At 50.7% G+C, this 26,634-nt stretch overlaps 1 protein-coding gene and 1 pseudogene across 1 annotated transcript; one reads left to right on the top strand and one right to left on the bottom strand.

Moving 5' to 3' along the window:
- The first annotated feature begins 2,726 nt into the window (after positions 1 to 2,726).
- Positions 2,727 to 3,686, top strand: LOC136116107 (olfactory receptor 14J1-like). The gene has a single exon (XM_065862318.1). The coding sequence runs from the start codon at positions 2,727 to 2,729 to the stop codon at positions 3,684 to 3,686; it is 960 nt and encodes a 319-aa protein (XP_065718390.1).
- Positions 3,687 to 25,248: 21,562 nt separating this feature from the next.
- On the bottom strand, positions 25,249 to 26,206 carry LOC139826840 (olfactory receptor 14A16-like; annotated as a pseudogene).
- Positions 26,207 to 26,634: the final 428 nt, after the last annotated feature.

Here is a 26,634-nt window from a genome sequence, read left to right as displayed (position 1 = left end):
TCACAGGGAACCTCACCCATAAACCTGAGCTGAGCGGCCAGTGCTGGACATGGCCCACAAGAAATGATGAGTGGTTGGGTGGTGACAAAGGCCCTGGGCCACCTTCCTGGTCTGTCTATGACACCAAGGGCACAGAGCAGCCTTCCCTCTCCTGCACCTGCATGTCTTTGATCCCTCACACAAGCCCTGGCTCTGCACCACAACCCCTGGTGTGAGTCTTCACCCTGCATGGCCATGCAGCACGAGATACAGGCTGATGTTTTCCTCTCCCAGGTCCTTTCCAGCCCAGCCCAGCTCCTCGAGACTCTCCCACCTCCCCTGCCCTCTCTCTACCCCCAATGCCCTTTCCCCAGCAAAGCCCAGTCAGGGCTGGTCCCACACCAGTGCCCATTGCAGGTGCTCTGGGCACTCACCCCACAGCCTCTGCCCCTCTGAAGGGCACAGCAGCTCCTGGGGCTCAGGGAGGAGTCAGCCCAGTGGTGCATGAACATGCATGGCAAAAGGAAAAGGAGGCACCTGTGTGTCCTTTTCTCTCCTCTCCAGCAGATCCTGAGAGGTCTGCAGCCCCTCCATGCCATCCCCTCTCCCCAGGCCAGCACAAAAGCCCTGGCCCCTGAGGTCCTCAAGAGCTCTTACTGCTCCAGGCACAGAGCAGCCTTCCCAGAGCTGGTGCTGCCAAGAAGGTGTTTTCATTTCCCATTTCTTCTAACTATGTGAGGCCAAAGATTGATGAATGTCTCTCTAGACTGAGGATATAAAACCAGAATAAAATGCCTGAACTCATTCAACTGAAGATATTCCTCCCCCAGCCTGGAGAAATTAGATACTTTGCTGTAATATTCCTGTTGTCCTGTCTAATGATGGGACAAGAAAAGATGATTCTCATACCGATTTATTTTTAAAATGAAAAATACAATGCTGGCAAGAAGTGTCTCTGAAGAGGAGAAAGAATCAACATCACTGATTACTTCAGGTTGTTTCAAAGGACGTGCCCCTGGAGCCCCAGGGACCCCTGGAGGGAGCCCAGAGGGGACAGAGAAAGTGACATCATGGGCTGCTCCTGTGCTGCTGAGCTGGGCTGGGCTCCTGGGACAGAGGGAGCTCATGGCAAGCGGCAGCGCTGCAGAGAGACAGCTCTGCCCAGGAGCAGCTCCTCTGCACAGCGCAGCAGGGCTGAGGGCTCTGCCTGCAGCACCGAGGGCACAGGAGCCAGGCAGAGAGAGGGAAATGCAAACTGGGGTGGGAGGATGCTGAGAGATCACTGAATGAGAAATCTTCTCAGATATTAAAGCTGTGGCTGCAGGGCATTGCATCTGCAAATCTTGGCAGGATCTCAGAGAGCTGTCACATTGCAGAGCCTATGAGAGATGTAAGTACAACTGTCAGAGATTCTCTGATCAGAGGAGAGGATGTGCTGCAGAGCAGGGATTGCCTTCTGCACTGTCAGAGTGATAAGACGTGAATGCTGTGTTGTCCCCAGGATGGCTGTGGGGTGTAAATGTAAATGTGCAGGCAGGGGTGCCCAGGGCTGTCCTGCAGAGCAGGGTCCCTGCACCCCAGGGCTGTGCCGGGGCAGGGACTCTGCCGCCTGCCAGGATCAGCGCTCAGCCTGCCCGGGGAGATCCCAACAACACTGAGAGGAGAAGCTGTTGGGGGAAGGAGTGACTCCCATCAGGTCAGGGTCCTTCTGCTGCTGGGTTCTCCGTGTGACAGGGCTGCTCACAGCTCCAGCTCACCCCCAGGACATTTGCAGAGGTTCCTTCAGGAGACACTGAGGCAGCATTTATCTGATAGGGAAGATTTTAAGGTTGGAGGTTTTTTGATTCTTCGTTGGGTGAGTGGGCAGTGGGAGATGGGAATTTATTTCTCTGTCCTGGAGAAGCTCCTGACACCCTAGTTCTTTTTAGGAGTTCTCTGAGCTGCTCCTGAGCCCCTGCACACACAGAGCTGCCCCTGGGCAGTGCCAGGAGGTGTGAGCAGGACAGAACTGAGCACACAGTGGGTGGGACAGGGTCTGTGACACTGACAAGGAGCAGACCCAGGGACAGAAAAACAGCTCCCAGCAGGGACAGCTCCAGGCAGCAGAAACACAGGCAGGGAGAGGGAGCTGCAACCAGAAATGCCATCCCCTGCAGTGCAGACACATTTTCCAGTTCAACCCCCTGGTCTCCTCCCCAGTAGAGCCTCTGCCCCAAAGCCATGGGGTCCAGGGCATGAGTCTCCACCTCAGCAGCTGGACCTTCAGGTGAAGGGTTCCTAGGATGGGGTACACAAAACAGGTTGTAAAAGCACTTGTCCTATAGTGACATCATGTGAGTGATAGCGAGCACAGCTGGGCAGGGAGAAGGTTTCCCAGCATGCCCATCTGCCTTTCTGTCCTTGCTTTATTTGTTCTGTAGTACTATCATTTTCTTCCCTGTTTCTTCACTTGTCCCTGGTGCTCTCACTGTCCAGGGTTTGGGTGGGGATGTGGGTCAGTTTTTTCTCAGACACCAACACTGGGAGTCCTGTCCCAGAAGTATCCTCAGGGAAACTAGATGCTGAAGCTACTTTTTTATACTGTGAAGAACCATGTCATTCAGTTGGCAGTCAAGTAGAATAGGCGGAATTTTTGCTCATTCAGGGAGGGGATTTTCTATGAGAAATGACCTTTTTTCTTCAGAGACGTCTCACCTAAACTGTCACTGTCTTTTCTTCTTTGGACTGATCCTCAGCAGAGGCAGCAAATGTCCAACAGCAGCTCCATCACCCAGTTCCTCCTCCTGCTGTTCACAGACACACGGGAGCTGCAGGTCTTGCACTTCTGGCTCTTCCTGGGCATCTACCTGGCTGCCCTCCTGGGCAACGGCCTCATCATCACCACCATAGCCTGGGACCAGCACCTCCACACCCCCATGTACTTCTTCCTGCTCAACCTCTCTCTCCTCGACCTGGGCTCCATCTCCACCACTGTCCCCAAGACCATGGCCAATTCCCTCTGGGACAGCAGGAACATTTCCTACACAGGATGTGCTGCACAGCTCTTTTTTTTGTTTGTTTTCTGTGCTACAGCAGAATATTTTCTTCTCACCATCATGTCCTACGACCGCTACGTTGCCATCTGCAAACCTCTGCACTACGGGACCCTCCTGGGCAGCAGAGCTTGTGTCCACATGGCAGCAGCTGTCTGGGTTACTGGGTTTCTCAATGCCCTGCTGCACACAGCCAATACATTTTCGCTACCACTCTGCAAGGACAATGTCCTGGGCCAGTTCTTCTGTGAAATCCCCGAGATTCTCAAGCTCTCCTGCTCACACTCCTACCTCAGGGAACTTGGGCTTATTGTGTTTAGTGGATCTTTAGCTTTTATCTGCTGCGTTTTCATCCTGCTGTCCTATGTGCAGATCTTCAGGGCCGTGCTGAGGATCCCCTCTGAGCAGGGACGGCACAAAGCCTTTTCCACCTGCCCCCCTCACCTGGCTGTCATCTGTCTGTTTGCCAGCACCTCCTTTTTTGCCCACCTGAAGCCCCCCTCCATCTCTTCCCCATCCTTGGACCTGGTGGTGTCTGTTGTATACTCACTGATACCTCCAACGTTGAACCCCTTAATTTACAGCCTGAGGAACAAGGAGGTCAAGGATGCCCTGAGGAAACTAATGGTGGGATGCATTTCAAAAATAATAAAGTGTTCATCATCTTCTCTTTAACAGATAACAGCTTTAATGTAACTCATTAGAGGCCCAGACTTTTGTGTGTGTGTCTGTTGGTGGCGTTTTTTTTTTAATCAGTCATGATATTTTTGTCATCCTCTTTCTAACTCCTTGTCTGCTTTTCTTTTCAAACCCACTGGCTGTGTAAATATGGAGCCATGCTCTCTGTGTATTTAAAGAAAATAAATGGCTCTGCAGTGGCTTTTTTTTTCTGTGAGATTCCTCCTCCAAGGCTTATTTTGAGCTAGAGGGACTGTCTCTGTGTCTATGGGTGTAGGGAAAGGTGTCCAGCCTGGCAGCACTGCCAGGGAGCACCAGCGCTTGGCCTTCCAGAGGTCTTCTTGTTCCACTTCCACACTCTCCGTCTCATCCCTTGTGTTGGTGCAAGGCCTGAGTGCTCTGGCAGCTTTGTCCCCGTCCTGCTGTGTGTCAGTGCTGTGACCACACGCAGGGACAGTAATGGGCACTTGTGTGACAGAACTGGCCTCAGAACAGCCGTTCCAGATAGAAAGGTGATCTCCTCAGGGAAGGGCCTGAAGGTTTAGGTCTTCTTCCAAAGATTCTCTCAAGAACATGCCCATTACAGTGACTGAGAGATTGAAAAAGCTAAAAAATATAGGCCTGTAGGTTTGGGGCATTCAGCAGCATCCTCTCACAGCCAGGCCTCCTGAAAGAGACCTGCAGGACCAGCAGAGCAGGGTCTGGGCTGTGCCCGTTTGCGCTGGACACCCCGCGGAAGCTGCCCCAGGGCAATTGTCATGGACTGGCCCCTCACAACCACCATTTCCACCACTGGCCTCTCTCCCCAGCTCACAGAGATTGTTCTTCCCTCCATGGAGGAACACTGAATGAGCAGGTCAGAAGTCCGTGTTTGCATTGTTCAGATGAGATGTGAGCATGCACATCATGTATGTGAGGTGAGATGAACCCAAGTGAGCACAAACACCATCAGCTGTTCCTGGGGGTTTCATGAAGGCCTGTGGGACAGACAGTGTCTCGAGGTCACTTGGAAGTAACAGCCAATGGGAAACCACCCACTGGGATCTTCTTCCTGAATCTGTGATCCCCGTATCCATTCCTCACAACATGGGACATTTCAGCTGAGTCCAGAGTAGGGTGACACATCACAGGGCTGAGGTGCCTCCTGTCCTTTGGGAGAGGCAACAGGAGGCCAGAGGGACACTGTGACTCCTGCCTCTGTGTAAAAGGGACAGACTCTGTCTCTGAGCATCCCTGGGTGCATAAGGACTCCATGAGGACAGCTCAGATGTGGACACCTGACAGAACCTGACATTTCTGTGTGTGACTCCAGGAACAAACAAGACAGACCCAATGAGACTGATCTCAGCTGCCTTGGACAAGATCATTGCAAGTGCTCCAGTCTGCTCTGTCACCCTTGCCTCTGTTTCTGGATTGTGCTCTCATAAGAACCAGGGTAAATAGAGAGGTTCTGGGGTCCTTGGAAAAGGCAGAAATCAAAGCCATGTTCAAGAATGGTAAGAACAGGCATTGGGAGAATTGCAAGTGGGTCAGCCTGCCTCTGTCCCTGGGAAGGGGATTGGATGCGAAGGTGGGTTGAGGCCTTGAACAACCTCCCCTGGTTCACCTGGCCTTGAGCAGGACAGTGAGACAAGATGAGTGAGACATGGTGGCAGTAGACATTGGTTACTGAAAGTGACCAAGATGTGTTTGGATAAAGCCCTGAGTAATCTGGTCTGACCCTGCTTTGAGCAGGAGGTTGGTCAAGACACCTCTCAAGATCCCAACCAGCCTGAATGACACTGTCCTTTCATCCCCTTCATGTTTTCAATTTAGACAAAGCTCTCAGGTTCTCCCTGACCATAGGAATAATTCACATGAGGTGCAGGGCTGCTTTACAAGTGACCCCAATCAGTCCAGACCACATCTTTTGCACCCCTTTTCATTTGCCCCAACCCAGGTTCTTTTTTGCTGTCTTAATACCCTTCCAGAAAGAACAGCCCCCTTCTTCATCCTTTCAGAGCAGGTTGTTCAAGAGGTGTCAGTCTCCATGTTCAGAGTCTGCACATCAGCCAGGCAGCAAAGCCACCGTTACAGAAATGGTGACAAAGCATTTGACCAGCTCCTTGAACCCACGGATCAGTGTGACATGTCTGCTGAGATTCCAGGGTGCTGCAATGAGAACGATTCTTACAGACACAGACAGAGACACACAGGCACAGGGTTCTTGTTAGCAGTGAGAGCAGAGCCAGGCAGAGGTGAACTCTCTTTTATTAACAGTTCTCAACTTATGTGTTTACAGATACAGGGCTCGGCCAAGAGGCTGAACAGTTTTTTCAATAAATGTTATTCTAAACACACCACACTCATGCTGTGAGTCTTTTCAGTCACGTTCCCATACATATCTTGTGGGCGACATTCCGACCCACTCATCCACGTGCCCAGGGCCAACATTCACACATCGTACATATGGGGTGGTTTTCCAACCCGAGATGTTATTCTCACTGTCCTGGGCTATCACTTCTTACACTCATAAAAAAAAAAAAAAAACAACACATACTTTTGTATAATCTGTTCAAGATCCTTTGGCTGGAACTGCACATCCTACCGTTCCCACACCTGGGAACACCTAAACTTGATGAGCAGAGCATGTGAGTCCTCATTGGGAATCCTGGCTTGTCTCCTGACCCATGTGGTGCTCAGAGCTGTGAAGAGAATCAAAACAAACTTTTTGACTGGGGTAGTGTATTTTACAGACTGTCACACAGGGCAGATGAAGGAAGCTCAGAACTCCAGTCTCTCCTGCACTATAAGGCTTGATACCCCATCCACAGGTACATATCTAAATGATCCAGATAAAGGGTGATCTTGCAAAAGTCACCCTTTGTGTCCCCAGGTGCATGGACACTGCTCATGTGCCTCTGCAGAGAGTAGCAGAGGTTGGATCCCTTTCTCAGGAGAAACTCCTTGCTGGAAGGCACAGCTATTGGGGTGACTCAACAAGGTTTTATTGCATTTCACTCTGTATCAGAGTTGATATATTTGGTGCTTTTCGGTGATAACACCTGCACAGATGATCACAAAAAGACAACAATTTCATAAGAGATGGTTACAAAGGCCCTGTCATGAACAAGTAATCTCACTGTGAGATCTGGAGGGAGAAAGACTATAACAAGCATCAGGAAGAGCCAAGAAGTTCAAGACCTCTTCTGAAGAGCGAGAGGACCTGAGCAGCAGTGACTGGCCATGTGTGGTGTGGGAGAGAGGGGACATCAGGGAACATGGGGTAGAAAAGGGTGATGGCTGATGACTTCAGCAAATCCTTACAACCATGTCTGAGACACAAGTGGAATGTGGCTGATGTCTGTGGGTGGAAGGGGAATAGGAAGCATATTTTTGGAGGTAGGTTTCCCTCGGACTAATCATATATGGCAGTGCCATTTGCATACTGTGGGCATGGTTGTGCCTGGGAGATGGGAAATGGCTGCTGCTGGGGTGGCTGTGCTCAGTCATGGCCCATGAACTGATCCTGCTCTGCTCCTCTCTTACACTGCCCACACTTGGATGGAACCTCCTGGAGTGTTGGCCCATTACTGAACGACAAGAGTGAAAGGTTTGTGAGACACATGGGAGTGCACGAAGAGAGAGGTCCATGCGTAGCAGTAAGTGTGTTAAAGAAGAAGACCTGAAGAGCATGGGCTGGTCATACTAATGTGGAATAGACTGATTTTTCTTTTTGATTTTAGGGCAGCAACAGAAGGAACGTGTGCATTTCAGTGCTGGAGCATGGACCCAAATTGAGGATTCGAGCAAGTTTGGGACTGGGACAGCTTAGGTGATTGGTGACCATTGCCAGGTCTCTGAAAGAAGCTCAATGGGTTTTGAGTATCTCACAGTCATTGCCAAATCGTCAGAAAACCAGAGCCTTGTGGTTAAAGCAACAGCACTTGGCACCAAACACACCCCCAAAACACAAATACCCTCACAGTGAGCACTGTCAGAGTCTGAGAAACATAAGACAGAAACGGTCTCCTTGGTCTGGTTCTGGGGTCAGGGCTCAGCCATCCTGATGGTAAATAGACATGAAGGGCTGACATGGCATCAGAGCCACTTCCACATCAACTTCCCCACCCGTAACCAGTGTCTCAAGGCTTTTGCTTCACCAGCCTCCAGGGACAGGGACCTGGACTGGTTGTTTCCTTCACAGCTGTGTCAGTGATGGCCCTTCGTGGGGTCCCACACACCCACAGAACTTGGGTTTTGCTTCTGCCTTTCACTTCATCAGAGGTTTCTTCATTCTTTCAGCGCCTGCAGTTCGGGATCACGGCAGCAGAGGGCTCACTAACATCTAAAATGCTCTTACAAGCCAAGGCTCTGTGATCACTTTCCTAAAGGCTTCAAGTCTGGTGTGGATGATTAGGGGGATTTCAGAAACAGCCAAACAGTGAGCATTTCCATAATAAACAGCAACAAAGCAGTATTTCCTCTATTTCATTCCCTGCTCACCCTTCCCTCCCTTCCCAGAACGGGTGGCATCAGCAGTCTCCTGTTCATATTGATCCGGAGTGTCTCCTGATAAAGACTGAATATATCGGAAAAGCGGGTACCTAAATCACCACGTGGGTGAGGAGACAGGCCAGGACACCTCAAGAGGAGTCACACTCCTCTGGACCGAGAGGTGGGTGTTCCTGGGAATCGCAGGTGCTGTGCACAGTGATACTTGTGTTCAGGGACCTGGTCAAATGACCCATCTCCTGTTCTATAATTTTGTCTGAGTTTCTCAAGTAACACTTGACTTGAGCCCCATCCACTCCTGGGTGTTCTCCAGTTATGTACAAGACTTCTCTGGATTCCACCAGCCTGTGCTCTGCTACTGGCCTTCTTCCCTCCTCTCTGGTGCCTGGGACCCCACTGTGTCCTGGTCACAACAACCAAGCTGGACACTGATGTTCACATCCCTCACCAGCTCTTTCTTGTTTCCCAGTTTCAGAACCAGGTGAGCATCACCCTTGTTGGCCAGGCAGCCATGTCAATAAGATAACTCAGCATCCTGGATTGTTGTCACCCACTGCTTTGCCTGGCCAGTGAAAGTCAGGACAATTACAGTTCCCCACAGGAACCTGCTCACTGACAGAAGACTTTGTCAGGTTGCTGACAGAAGATCTTTTCCATTTCTTCTCCATGATCAAGTAGTTTGTAACATCTGACACGTTGCCACCCTGTACTGGATTTACATAGTCTTGGAACAGGGGGTGAGTGTGGCTGTGCTACAGTTGTCACCTCTCTAAGAGGACAACAGGAGTTTGAGCAATGTCAGACAGAGTCGATTTCAGCTGGACCCACTCCTTGCCAAATTAGAGCCACTCAGTGGTGCTGGCAGCATCTTTGTGATATTGTATTTGAGAAAGGGTAAAAAATGCTGCACAACAGCTGTGCTCTTTGCCTTGTGATCATCTCCCAGGAGCCTCAGCTCCACTTTCCCATCCCTGACTGTTCCATCCTGACCAACTCTTTGTGGTTTGTAAGTGTGAAGTCCCACAGGGCACCTCACCCCACTGACTCCTCAGTCACCCGTGTCAGGAAGATGTTGTCAATGAGCTCCAGCCCCTCCTGGTTGGCTGGTACCGTGCAGATATTGGGATATCTCAGGTCTGCCAGGAGGACACTGCCGTGCAATCATGAGGCTCCTTTCATTTGTCTGAAGGAGGCCTCATCTAATTCCTCTTCCTCATCAGAGATCCTCCAGCTGATGTCCAGTCACCACAACACTGCCCATGTTGTTCTGCCCTCTCATGCTGACTCCTCAACCTTCACCTGACATTGTCTGTCCCCAGGCAGACCTCCACGCATCTGGTATGTACCCATCAGATAACTCTGAATATTAACAAGATAAAGTGACCAGTGCTGTATCAGGGTGGGACAATAACCCCATACATCAGGACAGAGCAGGACCTGACACACTGAGCAGTAACACCGGGGAGAAGGGCCTGGGCACTCCAAGGTCCCCACACAAGCCCGTGGTGCACGCTCACCATGAACAAGGCAGCTGCACACGGGGCTGCATGAGGAGGAGCGTGTGGACCCAGACACCTGGAGTTCTCATCCCATTCGGTTCAGCACTGGTGTGACCCCACACACACGGGGCTGTGCCAGTGTGCGGCTTCCCAGTTTGGAGAAGCAGGGAGGAACTGGAGAGTGCAGGGCTCTGCCAAGGCAGGTTCAGGACCTTGTGCACATGGTGTGGGATGCTGAGGGACCTGGGCTGCTTTGGCCCAGCAGCGCTGGGGAGGCTGCAGCAGTGCAGGAGTAGCCTGAGAGTGCTTGAAGGTTGGTTTCAGAGGTGGTGGAGGTTTCTTCATAGCGGGAAAGAGCGTGAGAAAGAAATAAATGCGCAAAGTGCAGCCAGGGAGGTCCAGGCTGGACATGAGCAGCAAGGAATGTGACTGGAAGGGCAGTGCTGTGGTGGAGCAGGTCAGCAGAGGGAGTCTGCATCAGCCCAAGGCTTTGTGCTTCAAAGAACAACTGGGGAGGGTGGAGAGATCTCAGCAAAGGAAGGAAGATGCTCAGACAAGAGCAAGATGGGGCAGCAGGGGGGATGTCTGCAGCCTGCAGGGAAAGAGGTGCAGGGGATGCCACAGCACAGGACAGGCTGTCCTGGAGATGATCAAACGATGTAAAGAGGCTGAAAGCCCCCACCAGCCATGAGCTCCTTCTCCCCTTGGCTATGGCTGTTGTCTCCACCTCTGATGCCTGTGAGAAGACACCTTGTCCTTACAGGGCAGGGGCCTCCGAGTCTCCTTGTCCCCATCCAGGAGCCTCGGAGGTGTGGGACCATAGTCCTGCCCTTGGCCTTGCACAGCCCCAAACCACACTGTCTCAGGAAGGGGCCTGGGCAACGTGGGAGGGACAGGATCTGATGTTGTAGGGGCTGGGGTTCAGAGCTTTTCTCTTTAGTTAATGAAGCACATCCAGATTTACCCAGTATTCAAGGGACCTTTACTTTGTTTTTCCTGACCTGTCCTCACTGCCTCCAGTTGTCTGCTCTAACTGACCCTGGGGACAATTGCTCAGTAATGTCCTTCAGTGGGAGCCATTAATATTACAAGAAACTTTGGAGTCTGAATCTAACTTTGACTCCCTGAGAGTTTATTACATCAGCTTCCTCCAGGGTCTGAGGCCCATGGACTCAGCATCAAACCCACCAGAGGGGTCATTAAAGCACCTTGGGCTGCTCCTGTGCTGCTGAGCTGGGCTGGGCTCCTGGGACAGAGGGAGCTCCTGGCAAGCGGCAGCGCTGCAGAGAGACAGCTCTGCCCAGGAGCAGCTCCTCTGCACAGCGCAGCAGGGCTGAGGGCTCTGCCTGGGGATCTCAGGGAGACGAGCAAGGCAGAGAGAGATTAAAGGTGGTCAGGACTGGGAGGATGACTGAGAGCTCACTGGAGGAGAAAACTTTGCAGCCCTTGTCGTGGTAGGTCTCTGGGTGCAGGGCAATGCAACTGTAGCTCCTGGAGGCATCTCCTAAAAGTTGCATAGCCACAGCTGGTGGGATCTGTAAGGATGGGGATCGTGTCAGGCAATATTAAACAGCTGTGAAACCAGGTGAGCACCCAGGGATGCTCAGGGCTGTCCTGCAGAGCAGGGTCCCTGCACCCCAGGGCTGTGCCAGGGCAGGGACTTTGCCGCCTGCCAGGACCAGTGCTCAGCCTGCCCGGGGAGATCCCAACAACACTGAGGGGAGAAGCTGTTGCGGGAAGGAGCAACCTCTGGGAGAGCTGTGTCCTGCTGTTGGGAGGGTGCTGTGTAGGTCAGGGCTGCTCACAACTCCACATCACTAAAGGAGATTCCCAGGTGATGTTTAAAGAAGAATAGCAAGGCAGGGCCTAACTGATAGGGAAGGATCCTGTTCTTTAAATATTCTGCTCCTGGTTGTCTGGGTAAGAAATGGGACATAGAAATTAATGTCTCAATTCAGGGGAGGCAATTAAATTCCAGATCCATTTCACTTAGAGGTGAATAAATGTGTGAACACCAGAAGTCAACATGCCATGGCTTACAAACAGCACCAGGATCACTTTTTCAGCCTCCTCAGGGCTGATGTTCCCATCAGAGCCGCCCACACAGAGCTGCCCCTGGGCAGTGCCGGCTGCTGGGAGGGGTCTGCAGGGCAGAGCTGAGCACACAGTGGGTGGGATGGGGTCTGTGACACTGACAGGAGGAGACCTGGGGACACAGACACAGCTGCAGGCAGGGACAGCTCCAAGCAGCAGAGCAGGGGGTGCTCAGCAGCTCTTTTGGTCCTTCTCTGCAGATGGTGCTGGGTGTTGTCTGCTGGGCAATGATCTGACTGTCCCTTGAGCACACCCCATCTCCAGGAGCCCTGGCTCTGCTCTGCCTGTCCTGCTGGGCTCACAGGCTGCTCCCAGAAAGGCCCAGCTCTGCTGTAGGATCCCAGGAGTGCTGAGCCTTTCTCTGGGGTCTGCACTCTCCTGCAGGAGTGCTTTGCTTCTCTCAGTGAGGGGTCGTGTCCTGCTCTCTCCATCACATCTCCACCTCTGGGCTGGGACAGAGAAGAGTTTGCAGATCTGCCCTTTCTAAAAGGGCTCTCCTGATCCAGTATAAGTCCAGTTGTTTGGATTAATTAGATTAATTGGTGTCTGAAGTCATTTTCAAGACAGCAAAAGCTGAAGTATGGGATGGATGAATAAAATCCTGATTGAAAGTTCTGATGTCTGACTCTGCACTGAGCCAAAGAAAGCTGAGCCTTTTTGCCTGTCCCAAGACTCTTCACATTTTAAATCACAGAAATGAGGATTTCTACCCCTAAAAAACCCACTCACCTAATGTGGTGGTGGAAAATAAAAAAAAAAAAAAACAGATAAAATAAAGACATGGTAATTGTCTCCTCTGCAGCCCAATTGACAGTCATGAGCACAGTTATTAAACTTTTTATTTGAAGGTGGATTACATCTGCCACTCCGTATGAACGTTGGAGATGTCACAAACCAGCTCCCGTGTCCCCACTGCAGCAGAGCAAAGATGGCTGCTTGGGAACATACGGGCAGAGGTCCTGCTGCTCACAGCACATTCAGCCAGCACAGAACAGAATAATGAAATGCATTTCAGTTGCAGTGATTTTACCAAAAATGGTGTGGCTTTGTTAAGAGGAGTCTATCCTAATTTAAAGTTGCTTTTTCTTTTTTGAACAGAGCCCACATGCCAACAAAGAGCAAATGTCCAATAGCAGCTCCATCACCCAGTTCCTCCTCCTGCCATTCGCAGACACACGGGAGCTGCAGGTCTTGCATGTCTGGCTCTTCGTGGGCATCTACTTGGCTGCCCTCCTGGGCAACGGCCTCATCATCACCACCATAGCCTGGGACCAGCACCTCCACACCCCCATGTACTTCTTCCTGCTCAACCTCTCCCTCCTTGACCTAGGCTGCATCTCCACCACTATCCCCAAATCCATGACCAACTCTCTGTGGGATTCCAGGGTCATCTCCTTTGCAGGATGTGCTGCCCAGGTCTTCTTCGTATTTTTCTTGCTTGGTGCAGAGTATTGTCTCCTCACAGTCATGTCCTACGACCACTACATTGCCATCTGCAAACCCCTGCACTATGGGACCCTCCTGGGCAGCAGAGCTTGTGTCCACATGGCAGCAGCTGCCTGGGCCACTGGGTTTCTCAATGCTCTGCTACACACGGCCAATACATTTTCACTGCCACTGTGCAAGGGCAATGCTGTGGACCAGTTCTTCTGTGAAATCCCCCTGATCCTCAAACTCTCCTGCTCAGACACCTACTTCAGGGAAGCTGGGCTTCTTGTGGTTAGTGTCTGTTTAGGATTTGGGTGTTTTGTGTTCATCATCGTGTCCTATGTGCAGATCTTCAGGGTCGTGCTGAGGATCCCCTCTGGACAGGGACAGTACAAAGCCTTTTCTACCTGCCTCCCTCACCTGGCTGTGCTCTCCCTGTTTGTCAGCACTGCCATGTTTGCCTACCTGAAGCCCCCCTCCATCTCCTCCCCATCCCTGGATCTGGTGGTTTCTGTTTTGTACTCAGTGGTGCCTCCAGCAGTGAACCCCCTCATCTACAGCATGAGGAACCAGGAGCTCAAGGAGTCTATAAGGAAACTGTTGATTGTTTGCTTTTCAAAAACAGTAACGAACTGACCTCCTTCTTCTGCATGTCTCTTGCAATAATGTATTACTTGTTCAGCCTGAGTTCTGTACGTTGTTTGTTTTTTGTTTTGTTTTGTTTTGTTTTGTTTTGTTTTGTTTTGTTTTGTTTTGTTTTTGTTTTTGTTTGCTTGTTTGTTTGTTTGTTGTCTTTGGTGTTTGCTTTTCTTGGTTGTATTAATGCTATCCACAAGAAAAATTATTTGTCTTCTTATGGCTGTGTCCATGTCTACCTGTCTGGTGTGTCCCGTTGTCTTTATGTAAATAAGGACCCGTACTCTCTATGTGTATAAAATGAAATAAAGGACCCCACACTGACTTGTTTGCCCAGAATCCTCTCTCTGAGATCTCTGGAGCTGCAGAAGCCATGTCTCTGTGCTGAGGGGGAGTGAGTAGGAGCCGCCCTGAGCTGGGTCTTCCTCCCATCCTGACCAACATGAATCTGCGGACTCACCCCATGGCCCTGGACACAACAGCCCACTTGCTCTGCAGTGCAGCACTGTCAGGTTGGGGCTGTATGGAGCATGGAAAGAGGGTGCAGGAACAACCAGAAAAGTCAGCATAGCTCAGCTCTCTTGGGAAAGGGCTCTGTGGGGAGATGGGATGTTCCAGGAGAAGCATGTGGCACGGAATGTGTGCAGAAAAGAGGTGGAAAGAGAAACCCTTTTCTGCAGGTGGCAGCCTGGGGCAGGTGGCCCTGGCACTGTGGCACCAGGACCTTCCTGAGGATCCCCTAGGCCAAATGTCTCATGCTGTCCTGGGGAGCAAGTCTGGACCTGGGTCTGCAAGCTGCCTGGGCTGAAGATCTGCTCAGCATGCCGACTGGATGAACATTCTCGGTGTCCTTCATTCTCACTGGTCCCCACTGCTGTGGCACCAGTTCCAGCATGGCTGCTCTGCTGGGCTCAACTGGCAAGAGGGCAGGGGGGGGCACAATTGAGGAGGAGGTGGGAGGGCTGAACTTGCAAATGCCCCAGAGAAGAAAACACCAGTGAACAGCTGAAGTGTGTGAGTGTGCAGGGCTGGCACACAGCAGTGTCCTCTGCCAGCCAGGCCTCCTGGGAGAGCCCTGAAGGACCAGCAGAGCAGGGTCTGGTGTATGCCCATGTTCATGGGACAAACTGGGGAAGTGTCCCCAGGACAGTCATCACAGACCAGCCCCTCAAAACCACCATTTCCTTCACTGGCTCTTCTCCCCAGCTGAGAGAGGTTGTTCATCTCTCAACACAAGGACACTGAATGAGTAGGTCAGAAGTCAATGTTTCCATTGTACAGATAAGATATGAGTGGCTGGGAAGTGCCTGGAGGAAAGGGATCTGTGGGTGTTGACTGACAGTTGCTGAACATAAGCCAGAATGTTCCCAGGTGGCCAAAAAGGCCACCAGCATCCTGGCTTGTAAAAGGAATAGGGTGGCCAGCAGGACTAGAGAAGTGATTGTGCCTCAGTGTTTGTGTTCTGAGTGCTGGTGAGGCTGCAGCTTGAATCCTGTGTTCAGTCTTGGGCCCCTCATCATAAGAAGGACATCGAGGCACTAGAGAGAATGCAGAGGAGGTGACGAAGCTGCTGAGGGGCTGGAGCACAAGTGTGATGAGGAGCATTTGAGGGAGCTGGGGCTGTTCAGCCTGGAGAACAGGAGGCTGAGGGGAGACCTCCTCACTCTCTGCAACTGCCTGAAAGGAGGTTGGAACATGGAGGGTGTTGGTCTCTTCTCCCAAGTAGCAAGTGATGGGACAAGAGGAAATGGCTGCAATTTGCACCAGGGGAGGTTTAGATTGGATATTAGGAAAAAATTCTTCCTGGACAGGGTTGTCTGGTGGTAGAACAGACTGCCCAGGGCAGTGCAGGAGTCACCCACCCTAGAGGGGTGTAAAAGACATTTAAACGAGGTCCTTAGGGACGTGGTTTAGTGTGACAGCTGGGTTATGGTTGGACTCAATGATCCCAAGGGTCTCTTCCAATCAAAGTATTCTATGATTCCATGATTCTACCTCACGTGAGAGTCCACAAAGCCAACTCAGTTGTGGACACTGACAGAACCCTGACATTTCTGTGTGTGACTCTGGGAACAAACCCCACTGACCCTGTGAGATTCATCTCAACTGCCCTGGACAGGCTCATTGCAAGTGCTCCTGTCTGTTACGCCACCCTTGCCTGTGATTCTGGATTGCGCTTTCAAAATGACAGTGCAACTGAGGAGGACCTGGCATCTGTCAAACCCATCTTCAAGAAAGGCAGGAAGGAGAATTGGAAGAATCACAGGCTGGTCAGCCTGCCTCTGTCCCTGGGAAGGTGATGGGACAAGTCCTCCTGCAGCCATCTGCAGGCACTTGAAGGACAAGAAAGGGACTTGTGTACCAAAATGGGCAGGGGAAAGAAAGACATGTTATGTGTATGAAATTGTGCCAGGCCTTGGACATGGTCCCCCCTGGTGTCCTTAGAGCTGGATTGATACTGTCTGGGCTGAAGAACTGGATGCTTGGTGGGAAGTTCACTGAAATATCAAGCCCAAATATAATCTGTGATGCAGTGTCCTCTGCGCAGTTACTTGTGTCATCCCTCAGTGACCAGCATTTGGGCCGAAACTGCTGGAAGTCTTTATTCTCCTTTCTATGATGTGATGGAGATGACACAAAACTGAGTGGAGATCTTGAACAACCTCACTTGGTCAACATGCTTTGAGAAAAAGAGTGAAACAAGAAGATATTCAGGGATGGAGATGTTCAGGATGAAGATGTTCAGGAGGGTGATGGGTGGGTATGGTATGATGAAGGTCACTTGTGTCTCAGGAACTCATAAATGAGTTGGAAGGGTACGGCTGTGAAGGGGACAGTAGGGTCAGTTCTGTGTCTGGAGGGGACAGGCCAGCAGCAGGGACATGGCTGGGAAAGAACCTCTGTCAACATGCCCACAGAGGGCTTGGAGCTGGGTTGTCTAGGCTGACAAGGCTGGAAGGCATTCAAAGAACCCAGGTCTCTGTCCACTTGGCCATGGCAGTTGTCTCTGTCACGGAGGCCCAGGAGAAGCCATGTTGTCCTCATGGCACTGGGACCTCATTGCCTCCTTGCAGCCCCATGGGGAAGCTGGAAGTTGTTGTACCAGTGTTGTCCTTTCCTCAGCCTTGCACACCCAGGGTCCCAGGAAGAGTCCTGAGCCGTGTGTGCTTACATCTCATCTGTACAATGAAAACATGGACTTTTGACCTAGTATTTCATAGAATCATAGAATGTCTTCAGTAGGAAGGGACCCACAGGATCATAGTCCAACTCCTGTCCCTGCGCAGGACAACGATGACAGTTCACATTGTGTGTGTGAGGAGATTGTCCACTCTCTTCTTGGCCATGGCACATCATCGACTCCTTGCACCCCCATGGAGTGTCACACCATTGCCCTGCACTGGGCATCACACTCCCCACATCCCCAGGAAGAGCCCTGAGACACATGTGAGGGACAGGATCTCCCTTCCTAGGGACAGGGGCTCAAGGCTTGGCCATTGTCCTTCATTAAACAAACCAAGGGTTTTCTCAGCATCAGACCTGCTGCACTTTGCCTTTGTCTGATGCAATCACAGCCTCCAATTCTCTGCTCTAACGAGTCCCTGGGGAGGCTTTGTCAGTAACAGCCCTCAGTGGGGCCCATTAATGCTTCAAGGTACTTTGGAGTTTGCTTCTGACTTGGACTTCTTGAGCAGATTCTTCAGTCTGTGCTTGGTATCTGACGTTCATGGACTCAGCACCAAATACGCCATAGGGCTCATTAAAACACAGAAAGCCCTAACGAGTGCTGTTTCTTTCTGTAATATTCTTCAAATCCAAAAGACTTGTAGAACTAATTGGAGTGGTTTCAGTGGGACACTCAATGATGAAGATTGCAAATAAGATTTCATAAAGGAGGGTGTTTCCTTTCAAGAGTGTTTTCTGTCATTTTTCAGTGTCTAGAAGAAGTGACAGCAGCATTCTACAATGGACATTGATCCAGAGGGTCTCCTGAAGACATCTGGACAGGCAGGAGAACAGTCCCTTGAGGCTGGACACTGCACGGACAACCTCGCTCCTCACCTCCCACCCCCAGTCTGCCGGTTCCCTCATTGGCCACCAGAGACTTTCATCACTTTTCCTCACATCAGACTTCTCCACTGAGCTCTGCAGGAGATCCTGCAGCTCCTGTGCACCAGCTCCACCTGCTCTCCTGTGTAAACACTGCACAGTTTAATAAACAGTAAAACACTTTCCTCAGCTGTGTGTGTAAGCTGGATCTGATGAGATCCACCATCCACAAGGGACCTCCACACAAGAACTGGTTTAGACAGAGAGATAGGAGAGGATAGAAATAAACACAATGAACATTTTATCTGCCATGTTAATTAGAGCTCTGAAGACTGGGGCAAGTTTGTAACTCCCTGAAGCTCAAAGCAGGAACCAGACAGTTGAGAGGAACAGAATGACCAAAGAGCAAGTGGAGGAGAAACCTGAGAGCACTGGGAAGGGCAAATGTCCAGACAGTGCTGGAAAGTTGTCCTTTGACAGGGACATTGAATCAGGACAGGTGGGAACTCCAGAATGACGAGGGAGGTGAAATAATAGAGTGTTGGTAATAGAAGTACAGGGGAAGACCGATATTTCTTCTCCTGCTCTTAGTACACTTCCCATTAATTCACTTTTTGGCTTTTTTTTTCTTTGTTTGTTTTAATATGTAAAAAAATCCAAAACCAAAACCAAATATCACACCAAAAAAAACCACACACACAAAAAAACCCCACAAAAAACATAAAAAAAACACCAAACAGAAACAAAAACTGAACCCATGCAAACAAACAAACCCCCCAAAAAACCATTGAAAACTAAAAAAGGACCTGGGGAGACCAGAGCACCTTGCAATGCAGGTGAAGCCTGGGCAGGGGTTCCCTGGGCACCTACAATGGCACCAGGTGTGTCCCTGGAGGTGAAGACATTTGTGTCCTAAATCCATGCCCAGTTCTGGAAAACTCTTTCAAAGAAAAGTAACCCTCCTAGAAAGACAAACAAACAAACAAATAAATAGCAAATAAATGAATAAATATATAAATAAATAAATGAGTGGATAAATAAACAAACCAATAAGAAGTATGTTGACACCTTCCTTTGCTTTGGATCGTTGTCTTCAGTTCTTCTTATTTTAATTTTCATTGACATTAACTAACATAAAATGAGCTTACAAGCAAGAAGCCAAGATCATTTTGTGTCTTGCATAGCACCCCATGCTCTCTGAACCTTCCCTGCCCAGGACTTCTCACACTTTGCCCAGAGCGAGTCACACTGAGGTGTTGGCTGGTTCAGTGGCTGAGATGTTGGTTTAGATGGTCACCTACAGCACAGGTGGATCCTGCCCCATCATCGTCTGCTCTGCTCCACTTAGAAACAGAGCCCAACATCACCATGGGATCATAAGAGAACTGAGGTTGAAGGGACCTCAGGAGTCTGCAGTCCAACCTGTCACCAACTGGGTCACAGCAAGGTGTTCAAGCCTTGATCCAATCCGAGCTTTAGCAGGACTAGAGAAGCGATCGTCCTTTTGTACTGGGCACTGGTGAGGCTGCACCTTGAATCCTGGGGTCAGTTTTAGGCCCCTCATGGCAAGGAAGACATTGAGGTGCTGGAGAGAGTTCAGAGGAGGGTGACAAGGCTGGTGAAGGGTCTGGAGCACCAGTCTTATGAGGAGCGGTTGAGGGAGCTGGGGCTGTTCAGCCTTGAGAAAAGGAGGCTGAGGGGAGACCTTGTCACTGTCCACAACTGCCTGAAAGGAGGTTTGATCATGGTGGGTGTTGGTCTCTTCTCCCAAGTAGCAAGTGATAGGACAAGAGGAAATGGCCTCAAGCTGTACACAGGGAGGTTTAGATTGGATATTAGGAAAAAATTCTCTCGGGAAAGGGTTTAGAAGCAACAGAACAGACTGCCCAGCGACGTTGTGGAGTCACCATCACTGAAGGTGTTTAAGACATACAGATGATGCACTTAGGGATATGTTTTAGTGCCAGATTTAGGTTATGGTTGGACTTGATGATCTTAAGGGCCCAACCACAATTATTCTCTGATTCTATGATAAGTCATTTTGGATATTTTCTTTCTCAGAGGACCATGCAACCTCCCTGAGAGCCAGGACTTTTCTGAGGTGTTGGAGAGATGTCTCACGGTCACACCAGCCAGTTCCACCAGCACCTGTCTGTCCCTTCACAGACCAAACCTTTTCTCCATATCCCAACCTTCCAGGTGAATTTCTGGGACACAGCAAATGCTGTCCAGGTCCTCTGGGCCTGTTCAGAAGAGAGCAGCAGGCCAACATGTTGATGGGCTCCCTGTGCACTTCAAAGCTTTCCTGACCATTTCTCTCAATGCTCCACTTACACCCAAACTTTCTGGTCCTTTAGCTGTGCATGAGGAGATTGAGCAGGGATGTGGGGATGGTGCAGAAAAAAGGCTTTGTCAAACTCTCTCAGGAGTTCTGGACATCCCACAGTCAAGGATGAGGTTGCTGGAGAAACCAGTGGCATTGGTTTGAGGTCCAGGTGGAGAAGGCCTTGTGCCTGTCTACACTGGAGGAGAGCAGTGATGCATTCATGAGATGCCCATGTGGACAGGCAGGGAACAAATGGCTCCAGGGGACAAAAGGCCTTCGAGTCAGTTGTTTACCCATTACAGATACACCATCCAGGCCATGAGCTGCAGCTTCTCCAGGAGATGCTGTGGGATACGGTGTCAAAGGCTTTACTGCAGTCTAAGGACACAACACCCACAGCCTGTGTGGCAGATTCACTCCCCACGACAGACTTTCCCTCATCTGCTCAGCCGGTCACCTTGTCATAGAAGGAGATCAGGTTGGTCAAGCAGGACCTGCCTTTCACAAAGCCATGCTGATTGGGCCCGATTGCTCGTCTCGTATGTGTGACCTCACAGTCCTTTCCCAGCCATGTTCCTGCTGTTGGCCTATCCCCTGCAGAGGCAGAAGTGACCTCACAGTGCCCTGCACAGCCATTGGCTTCCTACTGGACTATGAGTTCCTGAGACACAAGTGACCACATGGCATCGTGCCCAGCCATCACCCTCCTTGTGCTCCAGTGTGTGAGCAGATCAAACTGAGCTGCTTTCATCAAATGTATCCAATAGATTTCCTATCAAGGGTTTGAGTGCAGAAACGTTCCTCAGAGGACCTGCTGTATTTACTCTGGGGCATTTTATATCTCTGCTTCCGCCTCTGATTTTTATTTTCTTCTTCCTCTGTCTATTCTGACATGAAAGAGCTCTCCAAGGAAAAGATTCATGGAATCCTACAATACCGCAGGTTGGAAGAGACCCCTGAACATCATCTCTGTACCGCTGACCTTTATGGCACCCCAAGGTTCATTTGTGCTCCCTTGGGTTCATCTCACCACATGCACACATTGGACATGCACATGATGTGTATGGTTACAACTCATCTGTACCATGAAAATATGGACTTTTGACCTAGTATTTCACAGAATTGTAGAATGTCCTGAGTTGGAAGGGACCCACAAGGATCATTGAATCCAACTCCTGTCCCTGCACAGGACACCCCACAGGTCACACCGTGTGTCTGAGGACGTTGTCCAGTCTCTTCTTGAACACTGTCAGGTTGGGACCGTGACACCTCCCTGGGAGCCTGTTCAGTGTCCAGCACCTCTGGGTGAAGAACCTTTTCCTCATGTCCAACCTAAACCTCCCATGGCACATCTTCTGCCATTCCCTTGGGTTCTATCTTTGGTCATCACAGAGAAGAGATCAGTACCTTCCCTTCCTTCTCCCCTTGTGAGGAAGCTGTAGCCACCATGAGGTCTCCTTTGAGTCTTTTCTTCAGCTCTGATGCTGAGAAACCCCTTGGTTTGCTTTCTGAAGCAGAAAGGAGAAGCCATGACCTGCAGGCAATGGGAAGGGGGATCCTGTCCCTCACACACGGCTCAGGGCTCTTCCTGGGACCGTGAGATGTGGGTGTGCAAGGCCCAGGGAAGGACAACACTGGGACAACAACTTCCAGCTTCCCCAAGGGGCTGTAAGGAGGCACCGAGGCCCCAGTGCCATGAGGACAACATGGCTTCTCCTGGGCCTCAGTGGCAGAGACAACTGCCATGGCCAAGGGGACAGAGACCTGGGTTCTGTGGGTCCCTTCCAGCCTCACCAGCGCCCTTTTCCATCTCCACCACAGGCTGTTCTACACGATCCTACCCTGTTGGAACGATAAAGGACTCAGCACTCCGATTCAATGTGAATCACGCAAAAGCCATTTATTACAGAAACATATCTCCTTATATACGCAACTATTCTCTAATCACAAATCCACGTTCCAAGCATGGATACGCTAAATGAGTATCATGGGCAGTCCACATGCTGGAGCCCCACCGATGATAGGTCCGACGACTCACGCCATGCTGAGGCCCTGTTAATGAAGAAACGCCCCTCGTTCTCACAGCAGATTCTGTTCTCAGCTTCGCGAAGTGGCCTTGAGATTCCTTTGGGCCTGACTAATTCAACAACATATCTCCTTCTAACGAAACCCCTTCACACTACCCCTGCCCCTCTTTCTCTGCAGGCTGCAGACACCCATCTCGCTTCCCCACCTGCTCTCACCCCAGCATTTCTGCACCTTCACTGATGTGTCTGCACCCTCTCTGGCTGCTCTTTGGAACACAAACCATGGGCTGACGCAACTCCCTCTGGGTGACCTCTTGCACCACAGCACTGCCCTTCCACTGACATTTCTTCCTCCTCATATCCAATCCTCACCTTCCAAATTGCACTTTGCATTTTTTTTTTTTCTCTCTTCTGCTTTTTCCAACTACCATGGAAAGCTCAGCCGCTTCAGAAACTGCCCTTCATGCAGGGAACCCAACCCATTAGGCTTCTTGTGGTCTTTTACCTGACCTCACCATGATTTTCTAAATCCCATGACTGCTACGGGCCGCTCAGCTTCTCTGACAGACACGACCATGTTCCTGCTGCTGTCCCGTCATGTTCTCAGATGGGATGGACATGATAACACATCTCTAAGGCATCTCCTACCCATCTCCCGGGTAGGGCCTGTGGGCACCTAGGCAGAGGTTCTTTTCCAGCCATGTCCCTGCTGCTGGGCTGTCACCTCCAGAGACAGAACTGACCTCACTGTCCCCTTCACAGCCACAGGATTCTGATTGGATTATGAGTGTCTGAAACACAACTGAACTCATAATATCACACTCATCCATCCTCCTCCTTAGCACCCAGGACCTCCCAAGACTGAAGCGTGTTCTACTCAGTCCTATACCTGCCCCTCTTTCCCACAGGCTGCAGACACCCATCTCGCTTCCTCACCTTGTTCAAATTTGTCAAATATATTTCCCACTAACACTGTGAGTGAAAAGCACTCCTCACTGGAACTGCTGTTTTTATGTTAACACCTTCTAGATCTCCTCTACAGCCTTATTTTTCATTTATTTATTTATTTTTATTATTATTATTCTACCTATTCCCTCTCCAGAAACCTCTCCAAGGCAAAAATTCTGTGAAATCACAGAATAACTCAGGTTTGCAGAGAGCCCTTGTCTCACTCATCTTGTCTCACTCATCTTGTCCCACTCTCCTGCTCAGGGCAGGGTGAACCAGGTGAGGTTGCTCAAGGACTCCATCATCCTCAAAGGCACTGAAAGTTCACTCGGTTACATCATAGGAGGGGAGAATAAAGATGTTCAACAGTGTTCCCCAAGTGCTGGTCACTGAGAGATGACACCAGTAACTGGCTGCACGGAGCACTTTGTACTACTTATGATATTTGGGCTTGACGGTTCAGCCAACTTCCCACCCAGCATCCACTTCCTGAGCCCCATCAGCACCACTCTGGCCGGAAGGAGACCATGACTGAGCCTTGCAAACGCCCTGTACACAACATGCCTTTCTTTCCCCTGTCCATTTGGGTTCAGCAGTCCCTTCCTTGTCCTTCACATTCCTGGAAACGGCTGCAGGAGGACACGTCCCATCCCCTTCCCAGGGACGGAGATAGATTGGCCAGCCTGTTATTCTCCCAGTTCCTACTCCTACTCTTCTTGAAGATGGGTTTGAGGTCTGTGTTTTCTAAGGACCCAAGAACCATCTGGTTTCTATGGCACTTTTGACATAAATATCAGGGTTCTGTCAGGTGTCCACTGGTTTCTTGGGCTCCTTATGCACCCAGGGATGCTCAGAGACAGAGTCTGTCCCTTTTACACACAGAGGCAGGAGTCAGAGTGTCCTTCCTGTTGCCACTCCCAAAGGATGGGAGACACCTCACCCCTGTGCTGTGTCACCTGCTCTGGACTCATCTGAGATGTCCTGCATCATGAGGAATGGACATGGGGACCTCAGTCAAAGGAAGCACAACCCAGTGCTGCTTTCAGGTGATTTCCCATAGGTTGTTCCTCCCAATATGAAGTGAACTCAAGACCTCCTGTGTTCCACAGACCTTCACAGAATGGAAAGGAGTAGTTGATGGTGTTTGTGCTCACTCACGTTCATGTCACCTCATGTACATGATGTGCATGCTCTCATCTCATCTGTCCAAAGCAAACATGGACTGCTGAACCAGTCATTGAGTGTCCATCCATGGAGGGAAGAACAGCCTCTTTTGGTGAGAGCGCAGGGCTGGAAATGGTGGTTGTGAGGGGCCAGTCCATGATGATGCCCTGTGGCTCCTTCTGAGGGGTGTCCAGTGCACAGGGGCACAGCGCAGCCCCTGCTCTGCTGCTCCTGCAGGTCTCTGGCAGGAGGGCTGGCTGTGAGAGGACATTGCTGTGTGCCAGCCCTGCACACACACACTCTTCAGCTGTACACTGGGGTTTGCATCCATGGCCACTTTCATATGCATATTCTTTAGAGAATCTTTGGAGGAAGACCTAAACCATCATGCTCTACCCATAGGAGATCACCATTCTACCTGGAAAGGCTGTTCTGAGGCCACCTCTGTGACACAAGTGCCCATTGGCTGTCCCTGCCTGCGCTCACAGCACTGACACACAGCAGGACGGGGACCAAGCTGCCAGAGCACTCAGGCCTTGCACCAACACAAGGGATGAGAAGGAGAGTGTGGGAGTGGAACCAGAACAGCTCTGGAAGAACAAGCGCTGGTGCTCCCTGGCAGGGCTGCCAGGCTGGACTCATTTCCCCTCCTCCCATGATACACAGGAACTGTCCCTGCAGCTTCAAAAAGGCCTTGGTGAAAGGATCTCATGAAAAACAGTCACTACAGGGCTCTTTATTTTCTTTAAATACACAAAGGGCACAGTCAGTGGTTATAAGAACAGCAGAGAGTGAATTTGAAAGGGGATGACAACATTATCACGATAGAAACACCACCAACAACAAAAAATAGAGATGACAGGCCAGGCCTGAAATTAGTTACATTAAAACTGCTATGCAGAAGGAGATGGGAAATTTGTTGTTTCACAAAATAATCCAGTCATCAGTTTCCACAGGGCATCCTTGAGCTCCTGGTTCCTCATGCTGTAAATGACGGGGTTCACTGCTGGAGGCACCACCGAGTACAGAACGGCCATCGTCAGGTCCAGGGATGGGGAGGAGATGGAGGGGGGGCTTCAGGTAGGCAAACATGGCAGTGCTGACGTACAGGGAGACCATGGCCAGGTGAGGGAGGCAGGTGGAAAAGGCTTTGTGCCGTCCCTGCTCAGAGGGGATCCTCAGCACGGCCCTGAAGATCTGCACATAGGACAGCACAATGAACACAAAACACCCAAATGCTACTAAAAGACTAACCACAATAAGCCCAAGTTCCTTGATGTAGGTGTTGGAACATGAGAGCTTGAGGATCTGGGGGATTTCACAGAAGAACTGGTCCAGGGCATTGCCCTTGCACAGTGGCAGTGAAAATGTATTGGCCGTGTGCAGCAGAGCATTGAGAAACCCAGTGGCCCAGGCAGCTGCTGCCATGTGGACACAAGCTCTGCTGCCCAGGAGGGTCCCGTAGTGCAGGGGTTTGCAGATGGCAACGTAGCGGTCGTAGGACATGACAGTGAGAAGATACAACTCTGCTGAAATGAAAAAGGAAAACAGGAAGACTTGGGAAGCACATCCCATATAAGAAATTGCCCTGGTGTCCCAGGGGGAGCTGGACATGGACTTGGGGAGAGTGGTGGAGATGCAGCCCAGGTCAAGGAGGGCGAGGTTGAGCAGGAAGAAGTACATGGGGGTGTGGAGGTGCTGGTCCCAGGCTATGGTGGTGATGATGAGGCCGTTGCCCAGGAGGGCAGCCAGGTAGATGCCCAGGAAGAGCCAGAAGTGCAAGAGCTGCAGCTCCCGTGTGTCTGCGAATGGCAGGAGGAGGAACTGGGTGATGGAGCTGCTGTTGGACATTTGCTGCCTGTGGGCATGATGACCTGTGCAAGGAGGAAAAGACAGTGATGAGTTAGAGGAGACTTCTCTGTGGAAAACCAACATGCTATTTCTGACGGTAAACCCCCTCCCTGATGGAGGGACGTTTCAGCTCATTCTCTCTTTCTACCAGCTGAGAAAAACAGTTCATCCAAGTTTAAAATGCAGTTGGGCATGCAGTTTCCATGGACACAGCTGTAAGGTAAAATTCAATGAATTGGTGGCAGAACAAAGACTGACCCACACTCCCACCCCATACCCAGAGAGCAAGAGCTCCAGGAACAGGTGGAGAAACAGGGAAGGACACTGCAGTGCTACCAGAAAATAAAGCAAGGACAGAAAGGCAGACGGGCATGCTGTGGAACCTTCTCCTTACCTGGCTGTGCTGCTGCCACTTACATAATGACACT

This window comes from Patagioenas fasciata, unplaced genomic scaffold, assembly GCF_037038585.1.
Source record: "Patagioenas fasciata isolate bPatFas1 unplaced genomic scaffold, bPatFas1.hap1 Unplaced_3, whole genome shotgun sequence".
Taxonomy (NCBI): domain Eukaryota; kingdom Metazoa; phylum Chordata; class Aves; order Columbiformes; family Columbidae; genus Patagioenas; species Patagioenas fasciata.
The sequence above is the reverse complement of the archived record's forward strand: the minus strand, read 5'-3'. Positions and strand labels throughout refer to the sequence as shown.

What these genes read in the sequence shown, in the direction of transcription:
- LOC136116107 (XM_065862318.1), top strand. Translation starts at nt 2,727, where the DNA reads ATGTCCAACAGCAGCTCCATCACCCAGTTCCTCCTCCTGCTGTTCACA.